Below are 16,315 nucleotides of genomic sequence, written 5' to 3'. Positions count from 1 at the left end.
CTTTTGTCAAGTTGACATAATACAGCTCCAGTGTTGTTGTGGGTATTTTTCACAAATCAGTCTAAGAGATACAGCTTTTTTTAAAAGTTTTGTTTACATGGTGGAAGTGCAGATTTGAGGTGTGTGATAATGACTGTTTCAGTATTTAACTTATGTTGATTTATGGACCATTTCTTTTTTGGTTTTTAATCCCTTGCAGGTCTTGCTGTGGGTTTGGGTATTGGAGCTTTGGCAGAAGTGGCAAAAAAAAGTCTAAGATCAGAGGACAAGAATGGTAAGACAATTGCATTATCTACTAGAACTGAACTTTACAGTTACAATTTGGATGGGTACAATGTATAGCTAATAACTCATTAGAACATTTATTGATTATTGACATGCTATCAGGCATGGTATGATTACAAGTGATAAATTGCATGCAATTAGAGTTTGTTTGTTTGTTTGTTTTTGGACTTTAAACCATTTTATTAACAGCGAGATAGTGAGTGAGGAGACATGAAAGAATAGGAAGGAGATTGTGGGTATTTAAACTCCAGTCACCCACACATAAACACATGTGCACTACCTACCAGAACCCACAACAACCCTGATCTTAACCAATGTGCATCATTTGTAGCAATGAAAAGAGCTTTCCTTTTTTTGTCCTCTCTTTCAGTACAAACAGAACTGAAAATCAAGTGTGCGTATGGTATTATTTACTCTTAGGCAGGAGAGCACCATTGCTCTTTTGACTGTCTGTGTTTGCTTAAATTGGGCTGTATGTATAATAATAAACACAGTAACATTTACACAGTTTCCTGATCTAAAGTGCACTTAAATTAGCCTGCTGTCAAGGCTGAGAGGCTGTTTCAATGTAGTGAAGTCGTTTTTGCATCACAGATCATAAAATATTTATATGCATCTGTGTAATTGGTATGAAAAATGCCAATATAGTATTGAAATGTACTCTTCTTAAAAGTTTATCTCATTCTTGAAATGTTTAACCTTGTTCACCGCTTGTGCATGTAAATATGTGCACCCCTCCCATCATCCAGGATCTCTCAGCTCAACTTCAAATCTTCTTATGTCATAGAGAGAGCTTTAGTCGGACATACACACTGCCACTGTTGTTTTGGCGTGTTTAAAAGCAATGTGAAACAGCATTTGTAGCAGGGTACCATTATGAAAGTGTTAAGCATACTGTCATTTTGAAGGTGATGAAAGTTATTACATTTTAATTTAATATTACTAACACAAACATGTTCTATTTTAGATTGCAGTTTTTAAATTGAAATGAAGGGTTATGAAAGCAAAGATTTTATTTAATTTTATTTTCATCTTTTTGGTATACGTTTGATTTGATTTTTTTAATGCTTTATTTATTTTAAGTATGTAGGGTTGATTTAGGTGTTGACTTTAAATGCATTATGTATTTTATGTGCTCCGAATGAACCACTTTTTACTTTCTCATGTTTTTTAAATTAAAATACAAAGTCTTTGACTTGAGACCTGTACACTTCTTTAGTGCACTATTCTTGAATATTGGGTTGCGACATTTTTAATTGTTTTCCAGCTTATTTATTTTATTGTTGTTGTCTTGCTTGCAACTAAAGACTCAAAGCTTTGTTCGTGACTACAGAGTTGCATTATGACAGTCTGAATGCATATGGGAACTGAGAGTGCAAATGTGTTCTGAGAACAGCGGTCTGTAACTAGATCTTATCTATGTAGACACCCGACATGCTGGATAATGATTACCTTTGACCTCATCATCACATCCTGAAATAGCTCTAATGTCCTCACAGAGATAATGAAGACCCTGATCCAACAGTTTGTGGGGTTTTGTTTACATAGAAATGGTTCTTAGCAGCACAGATTTTATTTTTTGTTTTAAATGGCACATACAGTGGTTGTTTAAGATTTTTGGACCTCTATATAAAAAAAAAACATGGGTCCATTTGTCCCATTAGTTGTTACTGCGCTGAATATTCCTGTTTTTTTTTTTTTTATAATAATTTACCAAAAATATATTTTTGCTGAAATTTTACTCACCCTTGATGTAAATGAGTTTGTTTCTTCATCTGAACAGATTTTGAGAAATTTTGAAGCATTACATCATCTGCTCACCAATGGATCCTCTGGAGTGAATGGGTGCCATCAGGATGAGAGTCCAAACAGCTGATAAAAACATCACAATAATCCAAAAGTATTCGACATGAATCCAGTCCTGCATGTTTGTAATAAACAAATCCATCAAGAGGTTTTTGAATTCAAAACACTGCTTTGGGTAAAAGTATCCATAATATTGCTTTCTCCAATAAAAAAGTTAAAACAGTCCAAATCAGTTCTAATCAAATATGTTGGTGGACAAAGTTTAAAAGCCTAAATGTTTCTTACAAGCATAGTTTTTTGCTTCACAGTATGATTTACTGACACTTGTTTTTTTCATACCTCCTTCAGGAAAACTAGTCCTGTTCAAATATGATTTAGTAGCCCACATTTCTCAGCGACATTATCAGCTGAGAAAATAAGAGGTCATCACACTAATCTGGGTCAAACAAGTGAACCAGGATAAAAAAACATGGCAACTGTAAAGATAAGCTTTACTTTTTTTAATAGTTACTTATGATGTACGCAGAGACAATCATGCCTTCAACTCTGTAGCAGTTCAGCATTTCACTGGGTTTGAATCCAGCAATTTGTTATTTAGTACTTTCTCTCTCTCTCTCTTTCTCACTCTGGCTTCTTAAGACTTGAGAGTGTTTACAGTGGCATACATCTGTCACACAGTTTCTTCTCGTGAATCCATCTCTAAAATCCTGTTTACAGTTATGGATTGACTGTGCATTGCAGCCAACCAAGTAAACCTGTAATATGGCAACAGATTTATGAAAGATTAAGCAACAAGCAACGCAAGACTGTGTTGTATTGTATTGTAAAGCATTTGACAATTCTCTTTTTATATGAATTTTAATGATTTGAAGTAGAAAATACAGGCACCCATTATACCTGGAATCAACATCATCTGCCTTTAGTGATCTAATCATAAGTGGGGAGCACAAAATACAAAGTGATCCAATCATTCAAACAACATTCATAGCTTAGGAAAGCATTTGACCACATCACATTTGTTGTGTAAACACTCGTTCTGTCAAACGATTAATCGCATACAAAATAAAAGCTTTTGATTGCATAATATATGTGTGTTCGGTGTATATTTATTATGTGTATATGTAAATACACACACATACAGTATATATTTTGAACATATGTATTTACACGGAGAAAGAGGCTCTTTGTAGTGGATTGATTTTCTCTTCCTCTGCGCCCTGCCCTCTATTGTGGTTGGATAGCTGGACGTCCAAGAGCAGAGACTGTGGGATCTGCAGAGAGAGCTGCAAGAAAGCCAGCAGGAGCTCCAGAGGGGACACGACCGCAACCAGCAGCTTCTCAGGCAGCTGCAAGATGCCAGGAAGCAAGATCAGGAGCTACAGGCTCAGGTAAAATCTTCACGTACAGGCCCAGGCTGCTTGGGCCCACAAACTCTCTCTCTCTCTCTCTCTCTCTCTCTCTCTCTCTCTCTCTCTCTCTCTTTCTCACTCTGGCTTCTTAAGACTTGAGAGTGTTTACAGTGCCATACATCTGTCACACAGTTTCTTCTCGTGAATCCATCTCTAAAATCCTGTTTACGGTTATGGATTGACTGTGCATTGCAGCCAACCAAGTAAACCTGTAATATGGCAACAGATTTATGAAAGCAAGAAGCAACGCAAGACTGTGTTGTATTGTATTGTAAGGCATTTGACAATTCTCTTTTTATATGAATTTTAATGATTTGAAGTAGAAAATACAGGCACCCATTATACCTGGAATCAACATCATCTGCCTTTAGTGATCTAATCATAAGTGGGGAGCACAAAATACAAAGTGATCCAATCATTCAAACAACATTCATAGCTTAGGAAAGCATTTGACCACATCACATTTGTTGTGTAAACACTCGTTCTGTCAAACGATTAATCGCATACAAAATAAAAGTTTTTGATTGCATAATATATGTGTGTTCGGTGTATATTTATTATGTGTATATGTAAATACACACACATACAGTATATATTTTGAACATATGTATTTACATGTTTGTGTTTATATTCATAAAATGTATATTATAAATATATTTAATATATAAACAACCTATTTTTCTGAAATATATACATGCTTGTGTATTTATATATACATAATAAATATAAACAGCATACATATATTATGTAAACAAAAACTTTTATTTTGGAACTATTAATCGTTTAACAGCACTAGTAAACACTAATGTGTCCTAAACAACAGCTACTCACAGGGACACCTACTCGCCTATCAGTGAACCTTTGCACAAAAATAAAGCAATAAGCCATTCTATACAGTGGTTTTACCATGTTTATGTTTATATCACAGGTCAATCACGGTTTCTCAATGCTTTTTGAAGAATCGTGTTACACTGAAAAATATGCTTTGCCATCACCGGAATAAATGACATTTTAAAGCATATTAAAATTTTAAATGTTGAGTGTCAGCTGAGCACTTGGGATCTGATCACCCAGGAAGGATGATACCAGCCATAAACAGGGCCATCATTTTCATTTGGCTTTTGTTGAAGAATAGCACTGTACTATACCAACACTGGATGTGTGTTTAATGTTTCAGATGATGCATTCATCAACCCACAGCTGGCCAAGATCTTCGAACGTGTGCGTCAGAGTGCTGACTTCATGCCCATCAAACAGATGATGGTACCACCTATTTAATGTTTTACATCTGAAAATCATAACTCAGAATTAAAAAAAAAAAAAAAAGTACACATCTCTTGCTTTTTGATCTGTGCAGAAAGCCTTGAACAATGACCTGTGCCCAAACTGGAGGGATAAACTAGATATGTTTGAGGAAAGACCCTTTGCTGCTGCCTCTATTGGTCAGGTCCATCTGGCCAGGATGAAAGACGGTCGAGAAGTCGCCATGAAAATACAGGTTGGTTTCAGACTAAAAGTACTATTTTAAACTTCACTCTTAAAAATAAAGGTGCTTCACGATGCCATAGAAGAACCTTTTTTGTCTAAATGGTTCCATAAAGAACATTTAACATCTGAAGAGCCTTTCTGTTTCACAAAAGGTTCTTGTGGCGAAAGAAGGTTCTTAAGATTATATAAAGGTAAGAAAGAGATGGTTCTTTAAAGAACCTTTGACTGAATGGTTCTTTGTGGCACCAAAAATGGTTCTTCTGTGGCATTGCTTTGAAGAACCTTTTAAGCACCTTTATTTTTAAGAGTGGTCCTGATGATCAATAAAGATTTAAAGGGGTCATATGATGTTGCTGTTTATTTTGTGGGCGTGGTTGACTCTTAACTTTAACTCTCTTAAAGAATGTCTTTTGGATTTGAGACTTCAGTCTTTGCAACTTTACAGATCTTCTTTAGGCACCAAGAGCTTGTAACACTCCAAAGAGAAAGGAAAAATTTAAATCGCATCATATGACCCCTTTAAGGTGTTTAAAGTTAATTTTAATGGGACGCCACACAAGATAAAACGATTTTATCTTTTTGCAGCTGATAGTCATTGGTCAATTAAAGGTGATTTTATTCATAACCCATTTGTATTTTCTTTTTTAAATAGAGAAATAATACTTTTTTTAAATGAAGAAATAAGTTGCATTATATTTAGTGAAATTTCCTGATTTCCTGTCAGTTACATACAACATAAAAAATTTACAGTAATCTCATCATTCAGAGGAGCATGGTTTCTTTGTTAGCATTAATCTGAAGCAGCAGTAGTACAATGTTGCGCTTGTGTTAGCGCATTCCCCACCAAAACCACAAACCAAGCTTTCCTCTTGTTACGTACATGTACTGTAAAATGCCCATTTTTAACAGTCTTCTAATAGGTTAATTTGGAGCACCAACTGCTTAAAGTCCTAAGAGCTATTCCCGCTAACTGCTTTTGCAAACGATATCGATCTGAATGGGTATGATTAGATAACCTAAATCTGGGAGTCTCTCCTCTCAACTTTTTTTAGTAAAACAAACAGTTTTGAAATGTTCTGAAATAAACTAGCCCACCAATATGCGCTCAACAAGGTCAAGGCTGTTTTGCTGGAGGTGTTTTGTGTTACGATTTGTTGCCAGTGTAACCTACTCTTGGTTTCTGCAGTACCCTGGAGTCGCACAGAGCATCAACAGCGATGTGAATAACCTGATGACGGTCCTGAGCATGAGTAACGCCCTTCCTGAAGGTGATGACCGTACATTTTGATTTTTAGAATTTTTGGTAAATAAATGATTGGATGCATGTAGATGGCAAATGTGAGCACCTCAGGTTATTTCCTAATCCCACCAGTCCATTTACTTCCTGTCTGGTTTTTGTCATATAACTACAAACATAAAAGCACAGAAATCAAATAAAAAGGTCAATTGCTGTCACCTGATGTAGTATAATGTAATATTACAAGAAGCAGATGCAGTTATGCAAGTTGCACATCTTGCAACCTGTCAAGGTTCCTGAAAAATTTATTTAAAAATTTTTTTTACAGGAAGTATACACTACCATTTCAAAGTTTGGGTTTAAAGGTTGTCTCTTATGCTCACAAAGGCTACATTAATTAGATTTTTTTTTTTAAACGTAAACGGCAATATTTTAAAATATTATTAACTTTTTTTATTTTCTTTTTTAATATTTTATAATGTAATTTATTCCTGTGATGGCAAAACTGAATTTTCCGCAACATTACTCCAGTCTTCAGTTTCACATGATCCTTCAGAAATCATTGTAATCTGATGATTTGGAACTCAAGAACCATTTCCTATTCTTATCAATGTTGAAAACCGTTGTGCTGTTTAATATTTTTGTGGAAACCATCTTTGATGAATAGAAAGTTCAGAAGAACAGCATTTTTGGAAATACACTTCTTTACTGTCCCTTGGGATTAATTTAATACAGTAATAATTTCTTTAAAATAGTACTAACCCCAAACTTTGGAAAGGTAGTGTGCATTTTTGTAAGCTCTAAAATGTTTTGGCTATGAGTAGCCAAAGTCAAAATAATAAACTTATGAAATTGCACTGGTTTTGAAACATTCGTTGACCCCATTTTTTCCAAGAGCTTAGTGTCAGTGCACTCAAATCTATGTTTAGTGTGTTTCAAACTGAGAACTGGGAGCTCAGGGCCTGTTGGGTCTCAGTGGGCTGATGGATCTCAGACTGCACGCTGACCAATCAGAGTCTCGCACACAAGCTGCGTCATGGTTACAACAGCGTCCACTGCTGCAAGATCAATGCCAGTTAAATGTTCAGCTGTCAGAGAAGCCTAATGCTCCAAACATAGTCTGAACTTTCCTTTGAGCTTGTAAATGCCACCACAGTGTTGTCGATCATCCTTTTTGCCAGAAGAGAGAAATGGCACAAAGCAGATACCTAAGATATTTTGTAATGTCTTGCCAACCCTTGTGAAACACACGTACATGTTAGCATTATACAATTGTGTGAATTAAATTTTTTCAGGCACTTAATTGCAATTAAATACAGTTTGTTTTACATGCTTTTTTGGCCCACTTAAATAGGACATAAGTATATATTTGTGTAATATCATGTTTATTTTTGTTGTCTTAAATATGGTTATAGTGTACTGCCAAATGCACTGACAAGCATTTGTGGTAAACTGAATTGTACTTGAATTACTATTGAAATTTGCATGACATTCATTTAAAAACATTTGTAATGATCTTCTTTAAAGCATGACAAAACATTATTAAAACTAGGGATGTTATTCACTCAACTCGTAATGTGATATTTTTCCCGATACTGATTTCATGATGCATTTTTCTCATTATTAAAACAATGTTCTTCAGAATTGTACTTTAAAGCAAGTCTTAAATTTGACATTATTATTCCAAAGTGCACTTTTTAAGTGTGCTTAAACATGTCTATAAAGTGTAATCCCTTTAAGTACACTTAAGTGGCTATTTAAAAAAAATAGATTTATAATCTGCAGTTTACGATTTAAAGTACACTACATTAAGTGCACTTCTTTTTCACAAGGGAAGTATAAACTCTGAAGAATTGTGAGTGCCACCTCTTGGTGACTCGAATCAAAATTTATTTATTTTTTTTTTTTTTTTTGAACTAACCTACTAACTCATGTCTGACTGTGTCTGTGAATGTGCAGGTCTGTTCCCGGAGCATTTGATAGATGTGATGCGACGTGAGCTGGCGCTGGAGTGTGATTACATAAGAGAAGCCAAGTGTGCTCGGAAATTCAAGTGAGTGAACAAAAACAAGCGGGAGACATTTTTCTCACTGCTACTTCAGAGCATCCCATCATTGTATTCGTTAATCTACCCCTCTATAAAACCATGGGTGGGCTGTGGGCTCACAAGCGGTCTACAGGACATTTCAGGCTGCCATGTGCCGGATATCCAAGCTAAATCCATTCTGTACCCCATAATGCCTTTGAAAGGAAGGTTTACACACACGAAAATAAACACTACAACTGCTCCGAATGATTGTGCACTTCTGTATCCTCATATAACAGCTTCTCTGGAGCGTTGTGGCCTCAGCACAGGGCTAAAAATAACCGCTTTGCTTGCAGGCCAAGGATTGAATGATTTGATCTTAAGGAACAGTTTGCGTGCTGACATATTTTAAATATAGCACAAATGGAAATAATAAACATTGACAACAAGCCCGTACCCCGTGTCCTGTCCTCTACTGGGACCCTGACTTCACAGGGAGGGTGAAGAATGAAACACGCGTTCCAAGAGAGAGATATGGTTACGTACATGCCTTCAGGGTGAGGTGTGTCTTACTTTTGAGCAGACCAATGAAGACTCTGTGTTCAGCAGATTAGCTCTTTTCAAAATGATGTAACACTTTTTGTTTTCTGTAAGTATTGACGTAGTTTAAACACGTTGCGCGCACAGCCTCGTATCCGAAAGAGCTGAGGAAATAATGAAATGCATTCTTCTAGAATATCTTCTCTTTGTCAGGTAGTCAAATTGATTTTATTGAATTAGTTCATATGGACAGTTCACATTTAGATGATCTGTGGTTACTGTTGCTAAACTCACAGATTCTGGATAGTTTCTGTAAAATTGCGTTTAATACTGTTCAACGCCTCCATAGACTTAGATTAGAAAAAAACAAAAGCTTGTCTGAAAACTTTATTAAAAGTGGTTTTATAGAAAAAATGAATGTAATATAATGGTTAAAAGAAAACAAGATTCATTTGAGTCATCACTCAGTAGTGTTTACACACAGCAAAAGATTACTTTATTTTTTTTTACTATTTATGTCTTGTTTCTAGTACAAATATCTAAATGTGTTTTATGTTTAAAACAAGAAAAAACAGCTATGAGTGTAAGGAAAAATAAACTTGTTTTCCCTTTTAATTTTTAATTTTTCATACCCCATTTGCTTATATATTATTCTTATTTTAAGAATAAACCTCACTTAATTTTGATAATACATTCTCGTTTCTGAGAAATGATCTTGCCTATATAATGACTTTGCAGTGCTGAAGTGTGCGGCATCCTTTTTAGTAATTACATATTTACTGCCACTGGATTACGTTGCATGTTTTGTAAATCTGTGTTGTTGTCATTCCCCATCTCCCTTCAGAAGCAGACGTGTGTGTGTGTGTGTCTGTGTCTGTGTGTTCATCACATTCTGTCTGTGGTGCACATGCTGGGTGGCATGCTTTTTTTACGGGGATGCTGACTTGTGCTCAGTGACTCAGAAGCTTTGTGGTTTTTGGCAGGGAACTTCTGAAAGATCAACCCTTCTTCTACGTGCCAGAGGTAATCGATGAACTCAGCAGCCAACACGTCCTCACCACCGAATTGGTGCCTGGATTTCCCTTGGATCAGGCTGATGGACTTTCACAAGAGTTGAAAAATGAGGTATTCACTGTTGCTGGTAAAATTGTTTCTGCAATGAATGAAATGAAAAGAAACCGGACTATTACATCTACTAAGGTATCTGCAGGATTTTAAAAATCAAGTTTAAGGCTTAAACCAGTTCACATTTACAACTGCGTGTTTGCTTCATAAAAATACGGGTCAATTTTGCATTGGTTTGAACAAAAGACAGGCTTATATTTATTCAGTGAATTCATAGCCTTTAGAAGTTTAACCATCACATTAAACCATTTCTTGATTCTTGACTTTCCGTCCTCAAATTTAAAAACTTTCACATTTATAATTAAGATTTTAATTAAGACTTTTTATCGCTTAAATTTGCTACATCTAAATTTAAGACTTAAGGACTCACAGAAACCATATACGTTCAGACCGTCAAACAAACAAACATTCAAAACATTTGTTATTGGATTATGAATTGGTCGCTACCTTATTGGACTGAAAAATATTTTCAGCTTACTTTCTAGTCATTTCAGTTCTCCTACTGTTATTTACAGTAATTAGCATCATTATACTTGAGCAAGTTGTATAAGCACATTGAACTGTGGTGTTGTATCAGGCCTCGTTATATTCTATGATACCTGAGTCACATGGTCTCAAACGTGGCCAGTATGGAAGCCGGTGAGCTTCCTGAAGCATTATCGCCACCTGATGATGGAAGTGTTTTGTTGCATTAGTAGGGCAAAGTGTAAACAAGGTCATATCCATACAAAAAAAAAAAAAAGTTAAGGAATGATGTTTAAAATAAACTGTTGACCAAATTCGTGAATAGAGGAAATGATGGACACTGCCATAAATGAAGGCAATAAATGTGATTGAAATTTTTAAACAGACCATACAACTATGATTTAAATGCTCATTATTTATGTAGTTTGTAAACATTGCATTAAAACATTGATTTGTTTTGAGTTAGAACTGATTTATAACTTTATACTAAGTACTACATATGCATTAAAGCCTAAATACTGTGGATTTAACGCAGTTTAGTGCAGGTGTAGTAACCATACTTTTTATTTTTGCACAGATCTGCGAGAACATCCTGATGCTGTGTCTGAGGGAGCTGTTCGAGTTCAGATACATGCAGACGGATCCCAACTGGTCCAATTTCTTTTATGATCCACAAACCAACAGGGTAAGAGAGAATGCCACTATGACCTTTCCTGGTTGTTTACACGACCAGTTTAGACCCACATGGCTGAATTTGCTTTAAACCTGCTTGAATACTGGTGTCTTTAAAGAAGCTGAAATAGAAGAGTTTTGATGAATTAAACTTTTGTTTTGGTCACAACATAATTCCCATACTTTCAGTTGTTTTGACTTTACTATCATTCTAAAATGTAGAAAATATTAGTAAAGAATGAGTTGGCGTGTTCTATCTTTTGACTGGTGTTGCAAATATGTACACTATTATTAAAAAGTTAAATTTTTTTTGCTGTTGATGTTTTTACTTCAAGCACGTGTTAAATTGTTCAATACTGGTAGCAAAGACATTTATAATGTTACAAAAGATTTCTATTAAAAATAGTGTTATGATGTTATTATTATTAATAATAATAATGGTTAGATGAAATGTTTTTTGAGCAGCAGATCCGCATATTAGAATGATTTCTGAAGGATCATGTAACACTGAAGAGTAATGACTACTAAAAAATCAGCTTTACGATCAGAGGGATAAATTATATATTCAAATACAATGTAGAATTTTTAAATGATAATATTTGTTACTTTTGATTTCAAAAATCTTCAAAACTTTACATTTATACCATTTTTGTAATATTTATCATTTATTTACAAAATTTTATTAGAACATTTATATTAACATCCTACCCAACCCCACAGTGTGTATGTATTGATTTTGTTTATTTATTGTATATGAGCATTTTGTACAGTACATCGAAAGTAAGTGTATTGTTTTGGCTTCATCTCTTGGTATAATCAAGCTGTTCTTCAATCCACAGGTTGCTTTGCTGGACTTTGGTGCAACAAGAGGGTTTGATGAGAGTTTCACTGATGTTTATATTGAGGTAAGACATATAAAATTGAAAGTTAACTTTAGTTAAATTAATATTTTATTTCTTTAACTGATTGCGTCGTCCTCTTTAAAACAGATCATCAAGGCTGCAGCAGATGGTAATCGAGAAGAAGTGCTGAAGCGATCCATAGACATGAAGTTCTTGACTGGTTATGAGTCAAAGGTAGTAATATACCAGATATTTTTGTTTTAAGCTGCACATATGACAAATAAGGGATGTTAACACAACCTCTTCTCCTCATCCAGGCCATGGAAAATGCCCATGTGGACGCTGTGATGATCCTGGGTGAGGCTTTTGCCTCCAAGGAGCCATTTCATTTCGGGGCGCAGAGCACCACAGAGCGCATCCACAACCTCATCCCCGTCATGCTGAAACAGCGCCTCATCCCTCCACCAGAAGAAACCTACTCCCTGCACCGCAAAATGGGCGGCTCCTTCCTCATCTGCTCCCGCCTGAATGCTAAGCTAAGTTGCAAAAATATGTTTGACAAGGCCTACAGCAATTACTGGAGCAACAAGAAAAACGGACCAAGCCAGTGACAGATAGTGCTTGTCAAACAGGAGAAACACGGATAAGCACAAAATGCTCTGGCCAATCACTCGAATGTAAACAAATGGCACTTTTGTCTCGACTGACCCAGCCGTACCATCATACATGTTTGTTTTTGGCTTTTGTTTTTCCTTTTGAGTGTTTTAATGGGAAATAATATCCATGATTTATTCATGGTCGTGTGGTGCAAAGATTGCTATTCAAACGGATGTATCTATGTGCCTACGGAAACTCCTATTGGTTACTCATCAGGTGTGGTGATTGGCTGTAGAACGTTTCATAACCAAGCCAGTTTTTTCCAGGTTGCTGGACTACATTTGTGAGGACCGTCTCCCTAAATCAGTATATTAACTCTTTGTTTATTGTTTGAGAAAGCATTACAATGTGTATTTTTCTTTGGTTTGTGATTTGTGAATATTACGCACAATATTGGTCAAAGTATGAAAAAGGGAAGTCCCTGAATGAAAAGATCGGAAGTCAGGGCAGGTTTTGATGCTACAGTCACATATTTGTTATCAGTGTGTAGGTTGGCTACAAGCTTGCTTGTTTTAGCCTGTTAAAACCACCACAACTACTTTGTCATAATGCATTTTAAAAAGCTAGGATATTAATAATGATGGGATGAGGTATCACTTCTCTGATGTGTGAGATGTACATGAATTTAAACGTGCCTACATGAAGGTAAGAACTTGAAAGCATTATGGTTTGATATCAGAGCATTGATGGAAATGGCGTTTTTCTAATGTTCCTGCTATTGGCTTTCTTACTAAAAAATTGTGATAAAATTGTCTGAGAATATTAAATTTTTGGAATCAACACAGCAGGCTTGTTGTTTATGTCTACTCTCATGTCCATACAACATAAATACATAGAATTGTCATTTTCACCGATTTAACAGTTAAAGCATTTGAAGCAAGAGCATTTACATGTACCGGTTTAAGACAGATTGAAGTTTGGCCATTGCATTTTCATTTGCTGGACACCTAAGAAGACCGTGCTGTGAGTCATGGAAGAGCACATTAACACGTTCCACAATGTTCACTTGGGAAGATGCTATATTTAAGCTGGGACACATGTAGGTAGGGTTGAAGGTATGGTGCATTGTCACCAGTACTGCTGGTTTATCAGCTGTAAAGACAGATAAAAAAAATTAAGAATAATTTAACATTAGAATTTAGACTTAAATTGTCCAAGATGTGCAATTTGGTGCAAAAAGGACTGAACCTATGAAATTGCCATTTGCAGACTAGTCCTATAACCATTATAGGAAACCTTTATTAAACTGGCTACATTTCTCTCAAATACAATATTCAGATATAATATGAAAACTAGTTAAGCATTGTTCTAATAAGTAATTACCTGGAATTTTCTTCAATGCTTCTTCGGTGTCAGTTCCAGCTCGTGATGCCACAGGACTGAAGGCCAGTATCAACTGACAGTCCCATAAATCACTCTCTTTAACTCCCTTGAGCTGGGAAAGAATTTGCGTGTGCGTTCCCAAGGTTTGACCACAAACAAATGGATGCACTCTGACTGAAGGCTCTGTAAAAGAGAAATATATTAGGAGGGTGGGTATGAAATATATATGTATATATATTATAAAAAATTCCAAGATGTGCAATTTGGTGCAAAAAGGACTGAACCTATGAAATTGCCATTTGCAGACTAGTCCTATAACCATTATAGGAAACCTTTATTAAACTGGCTACATTTCTCTCAAATACAATATTCAGATATAATATGAAAACTAGTTAAGCATTGTTCTAATAAGTAATTACCTGGAATTTTCTTCAATGCTTCTTCGGTGTCAGTTCCAGCTCGTGATGCCACAGGACTGAAGGCCAGTATCAACTGACAGTCCCATAAATCACTCTCTTTAACTCCCTTGAGCTGGGAAAGAATTTGCATGTGCGTTCCCAAGGTTTGACCACAAACAAATGGATGCACTCTGACTGAAGGCTCTGTAAAAGAGAAATATATTAGGAGGGTGGGTAAGAAATATATATGTATATATATTATAAAAAAACGCAAAATGGAAGCATTTGCACTAGTGCTCTCAGACTTCAGAAACTCGCTGTATATTTTAATAATGCAAAGTAAATATTTATAATCTCTTACTTGCAAAGCTAAGTTTGCAAAAATGTGGTTTTGAGCACTTGAATGAAAGGGCATGTACTCTTAGGAGAAATCAGAATTTTTACTTCTGCTCACCAAAAGAGTGAGTCTGCATGGTTGGAGAGTTCATATCTGTTGGGAATGCTCTTGGAAATGTTCTCCTGCTTGACGTTCCCTCTTTATCCCAGTCCTCTTTTCTAGCAGATGGCTCAGTGAGACTGTTCAAGACCTCAATGTATGGTTTCAACGATGCCTGTGCTGCTTTGAGCTGATCCTCGATTTGTCTAAACGCTCGAAGGGACTCCTTCAAAACATCCTGTACAGCAGCATCATCTAAGAAAAAGTCATAAGGCCGCTATGAAACATCTCTTTAACAAAGAGAACTCCACTGGTTCTCTGCTACAACTGAAAATGGTAGATTTGTAGGTCATACGTAACTCACTGTTTTTGTTTTTGTGCATTAAATGCTTCAGTGCACCGGCCAATGTTTCTGGGCCATGTTGAGGTGAATCCTTTCAGGAATCAAATAATTACAGATGAGTACTCACAAAAAATATATGGAGCATGTACATATGCACACAATTTACATTGTATTTGGTTTCTGTAACATGACGTTTTAGTATTAAATAAAATGACCCCAAAAAGTCTCAATTAATATTATATTAAAGTATATTAATAATAAATATTTGCACACCTGCTGGTTGTCAAATGTTAGTGGAACCCGTTCATCGTTAAAGTGATGAACTACACCCGTGTGAACTTCAGTTTGGAGCAAATGGCCTCAAACATGCATCCAAAATAGCATTTGGTACTTATTGGTTGTTTAAAAAAAAAAAGCCACTAAGTTTGATATTTTGTTGTCTAAAACCATGAATCTCCTATTCTTTTAGGAGTGATTTGAGCGTGCGAATATTTTTGGAGGGCCAGTGAAGTTCAATTCCACCAGCATACTGACCAAAGAAAGACATTACCTTCACTGTGTCTGTGATGAGTGTCATAATTGTCCTTCTGAGCTGAAAGTTCCTAATACCAGGAAAAAGCTCACTCAGATCCTCTCTTGTCAAAGTAAGGATTTGAGGATCATCAATGCCTGCCTCTAGAAACAGGTGGACATAATGGAGCATGTCACACTGCAAGAGCTTAGTTTTATACATTTATTTTTTACATTTGTCTTGGGGGTGTATTAAATAAATGGCATTAGAAACATTATCAGGTGACATACATACCATCTAGGACAGAAGACTGAGAGATTTCATGGATGTGTTGTCGAAGAGCTCTACCCTTTATGAAAAATGTAGAAAAAGAGATAGTAGTTAAATTTTAACCCTGACACAAGCACCCTTTTATAAAGACTTCCTTGCCAGCACACATACCTTAACATCTGTAGCAAGTTGCTACTAGCAACAATAGTGTATTTTGTAATATTAATATTAGTTTGTAAAGAAAAGATGTTACATGTTTGCTAATTGTACCTCTTCCTTTGTGGGCCTCCATGTGTTTGAAGTAATCAACGCTAATCCACTGGAAAACCAAGAAGACCCTGCGTTGCTCATTTCTGCTGTATTGAAACCGAAAGTTGATGTTGCTCAAACTAAATTGGTTCAATTCTGTATACACACTGACTCCGGTTCAGTCGCGGCGGCTCAACCGCAGCAAGAAGTAAAAACAGAGGCGTGTCAAGATC

The 16,315-nt window shown here is 35.8% G+C and overlaps 2 protein-coding genes across 3 annotated transcripts in view; one reads left to right on the top strand and one right to left on the bottom strand.

Annotated features, from left to right (window-relative positions):
* The window catches only part of coq8aa (coenzyme Q8A, genome duplicate a), a 30,561-nt gene extending 17,267 nt beyond the window's left edge, over positions 1-13,294 (top strand). The window contains exons 7-15 of the mRNA XM_016294601.1: positions 4,678-4,763; positions 4,858-4,998; positions 6,175-6,256; positions 8,185-8,278; positions 9,775-9,916; positions 10,959-11,066; positions 11,893-11,958; positions 12,043-12,129; positions 12,213-13,294. Coding sequence (XP_016150087.1) covers positions 4,678-4,763; positions 4,858-4,998; positions 6,175-6,256; positions 8,185-8,278; positions 9,775-9,916; positions 10,959-11,066; positions 11,893-11,958; positions 12,043-12,129; positions 12,213-12,506 — 1,100 coding nt within the window. The 3' untranslated portion in view covers positions 12,507-13,294. The remainder of the gene's footprint in view (positions 1-4,677; positions 4,764-4,857; positions 4,999-6,174; positions 6,257-8,184; positions 8,279-9,774; positions 9,917-10,958; positions 11,067-11,892; positions 11,959-12,042; positions 12,130-12,212) is intronic.
* On the bottom strand, positions 12,912-16,249 carry LOC107602212 (uncharacterized). 2 transcript variants are annotated; one of them, XM_016294654.1, is made up of 7 exons: positions 16,110-16,249; positions 15,858-15,915; positions 15,603-15,727; positions 15,074-15,143; positions 14,728-14,964; positions 14,295-14,477; positions 12,912-13,644 (listed from the first exon to the last, which is right to left on the bottom strand). In XM_016294654.1, the coding sequence occupies exons 1-7, from the start codon at positions 16,182-16,184 to the stop codon at positions 13,439-13,441; spliced, it is 954 nt and encodes a 317-aa protein (XP_016150140.1). In that variant the 5' UTR covers positions 16,185-16,249; the 3' UTR covers positions 12,912-13,438. The 2 variants fall into 2 exon arrangements, with proteins under 2 accessions (XP_016150140.1, XP_016150139.1); XM_016294653.1 differs by having other exon boundaries at positions 15,858-15,912; positions 16,104-16,248.
* Positions 16,250-16,315: the final 66 nt, after the last annotated feature.

Source organism: Sinocyclocheilus grahami, unplaced genomic scaffold (genome assembly GCF_001515645.1).
Source record: "Sinocyclocheilus grahami isolate Dianchi unplaced genomic scaffold, SAMN03320097.WGS_v1.1 scaffold321.1, whole genome shotgun sequence".
Classification (NCBI taxonomy): Eukaryota; Metazoa; Chordata; class Actinopteri; order Cypriniformes; family Cyprinidae; genus Sinocyclocheilus; species Sinocyclocheilus grahami.
Note: the sequence above shows the minus strand (reverse complement) of the source record. Positions and strands in the feature narration are given on the sequence as shown.

What these genes read in the sequence shown, in the direction of transcription:
- LOC107602212 (XM_016294653.1), bottom strand. Translation starts at nt 16,184, where the DNA reads ATGAGCAACGCAGGGTCTTCTTGGTTTTCCAGTGGATTAGCGTTGATT. An exon ending in TCAGTCTTCTGTCCTAGATG is followed by an intron (nt 15,728 to 15,857) that starts GTATGTATGTCA and finishes ACCTGTTTCTAG; the next exon opens with AGGCAGGCATTGATGATCCT. An exon ending in TCATCACAGACACAGTGAAG is followed by an intron (nt 15,144 to 15,602) that starts GTAATGTCTTTC and finishes GATTCCTGAAAG; the next exon opens with GATTCACCTCAACATGGCCC.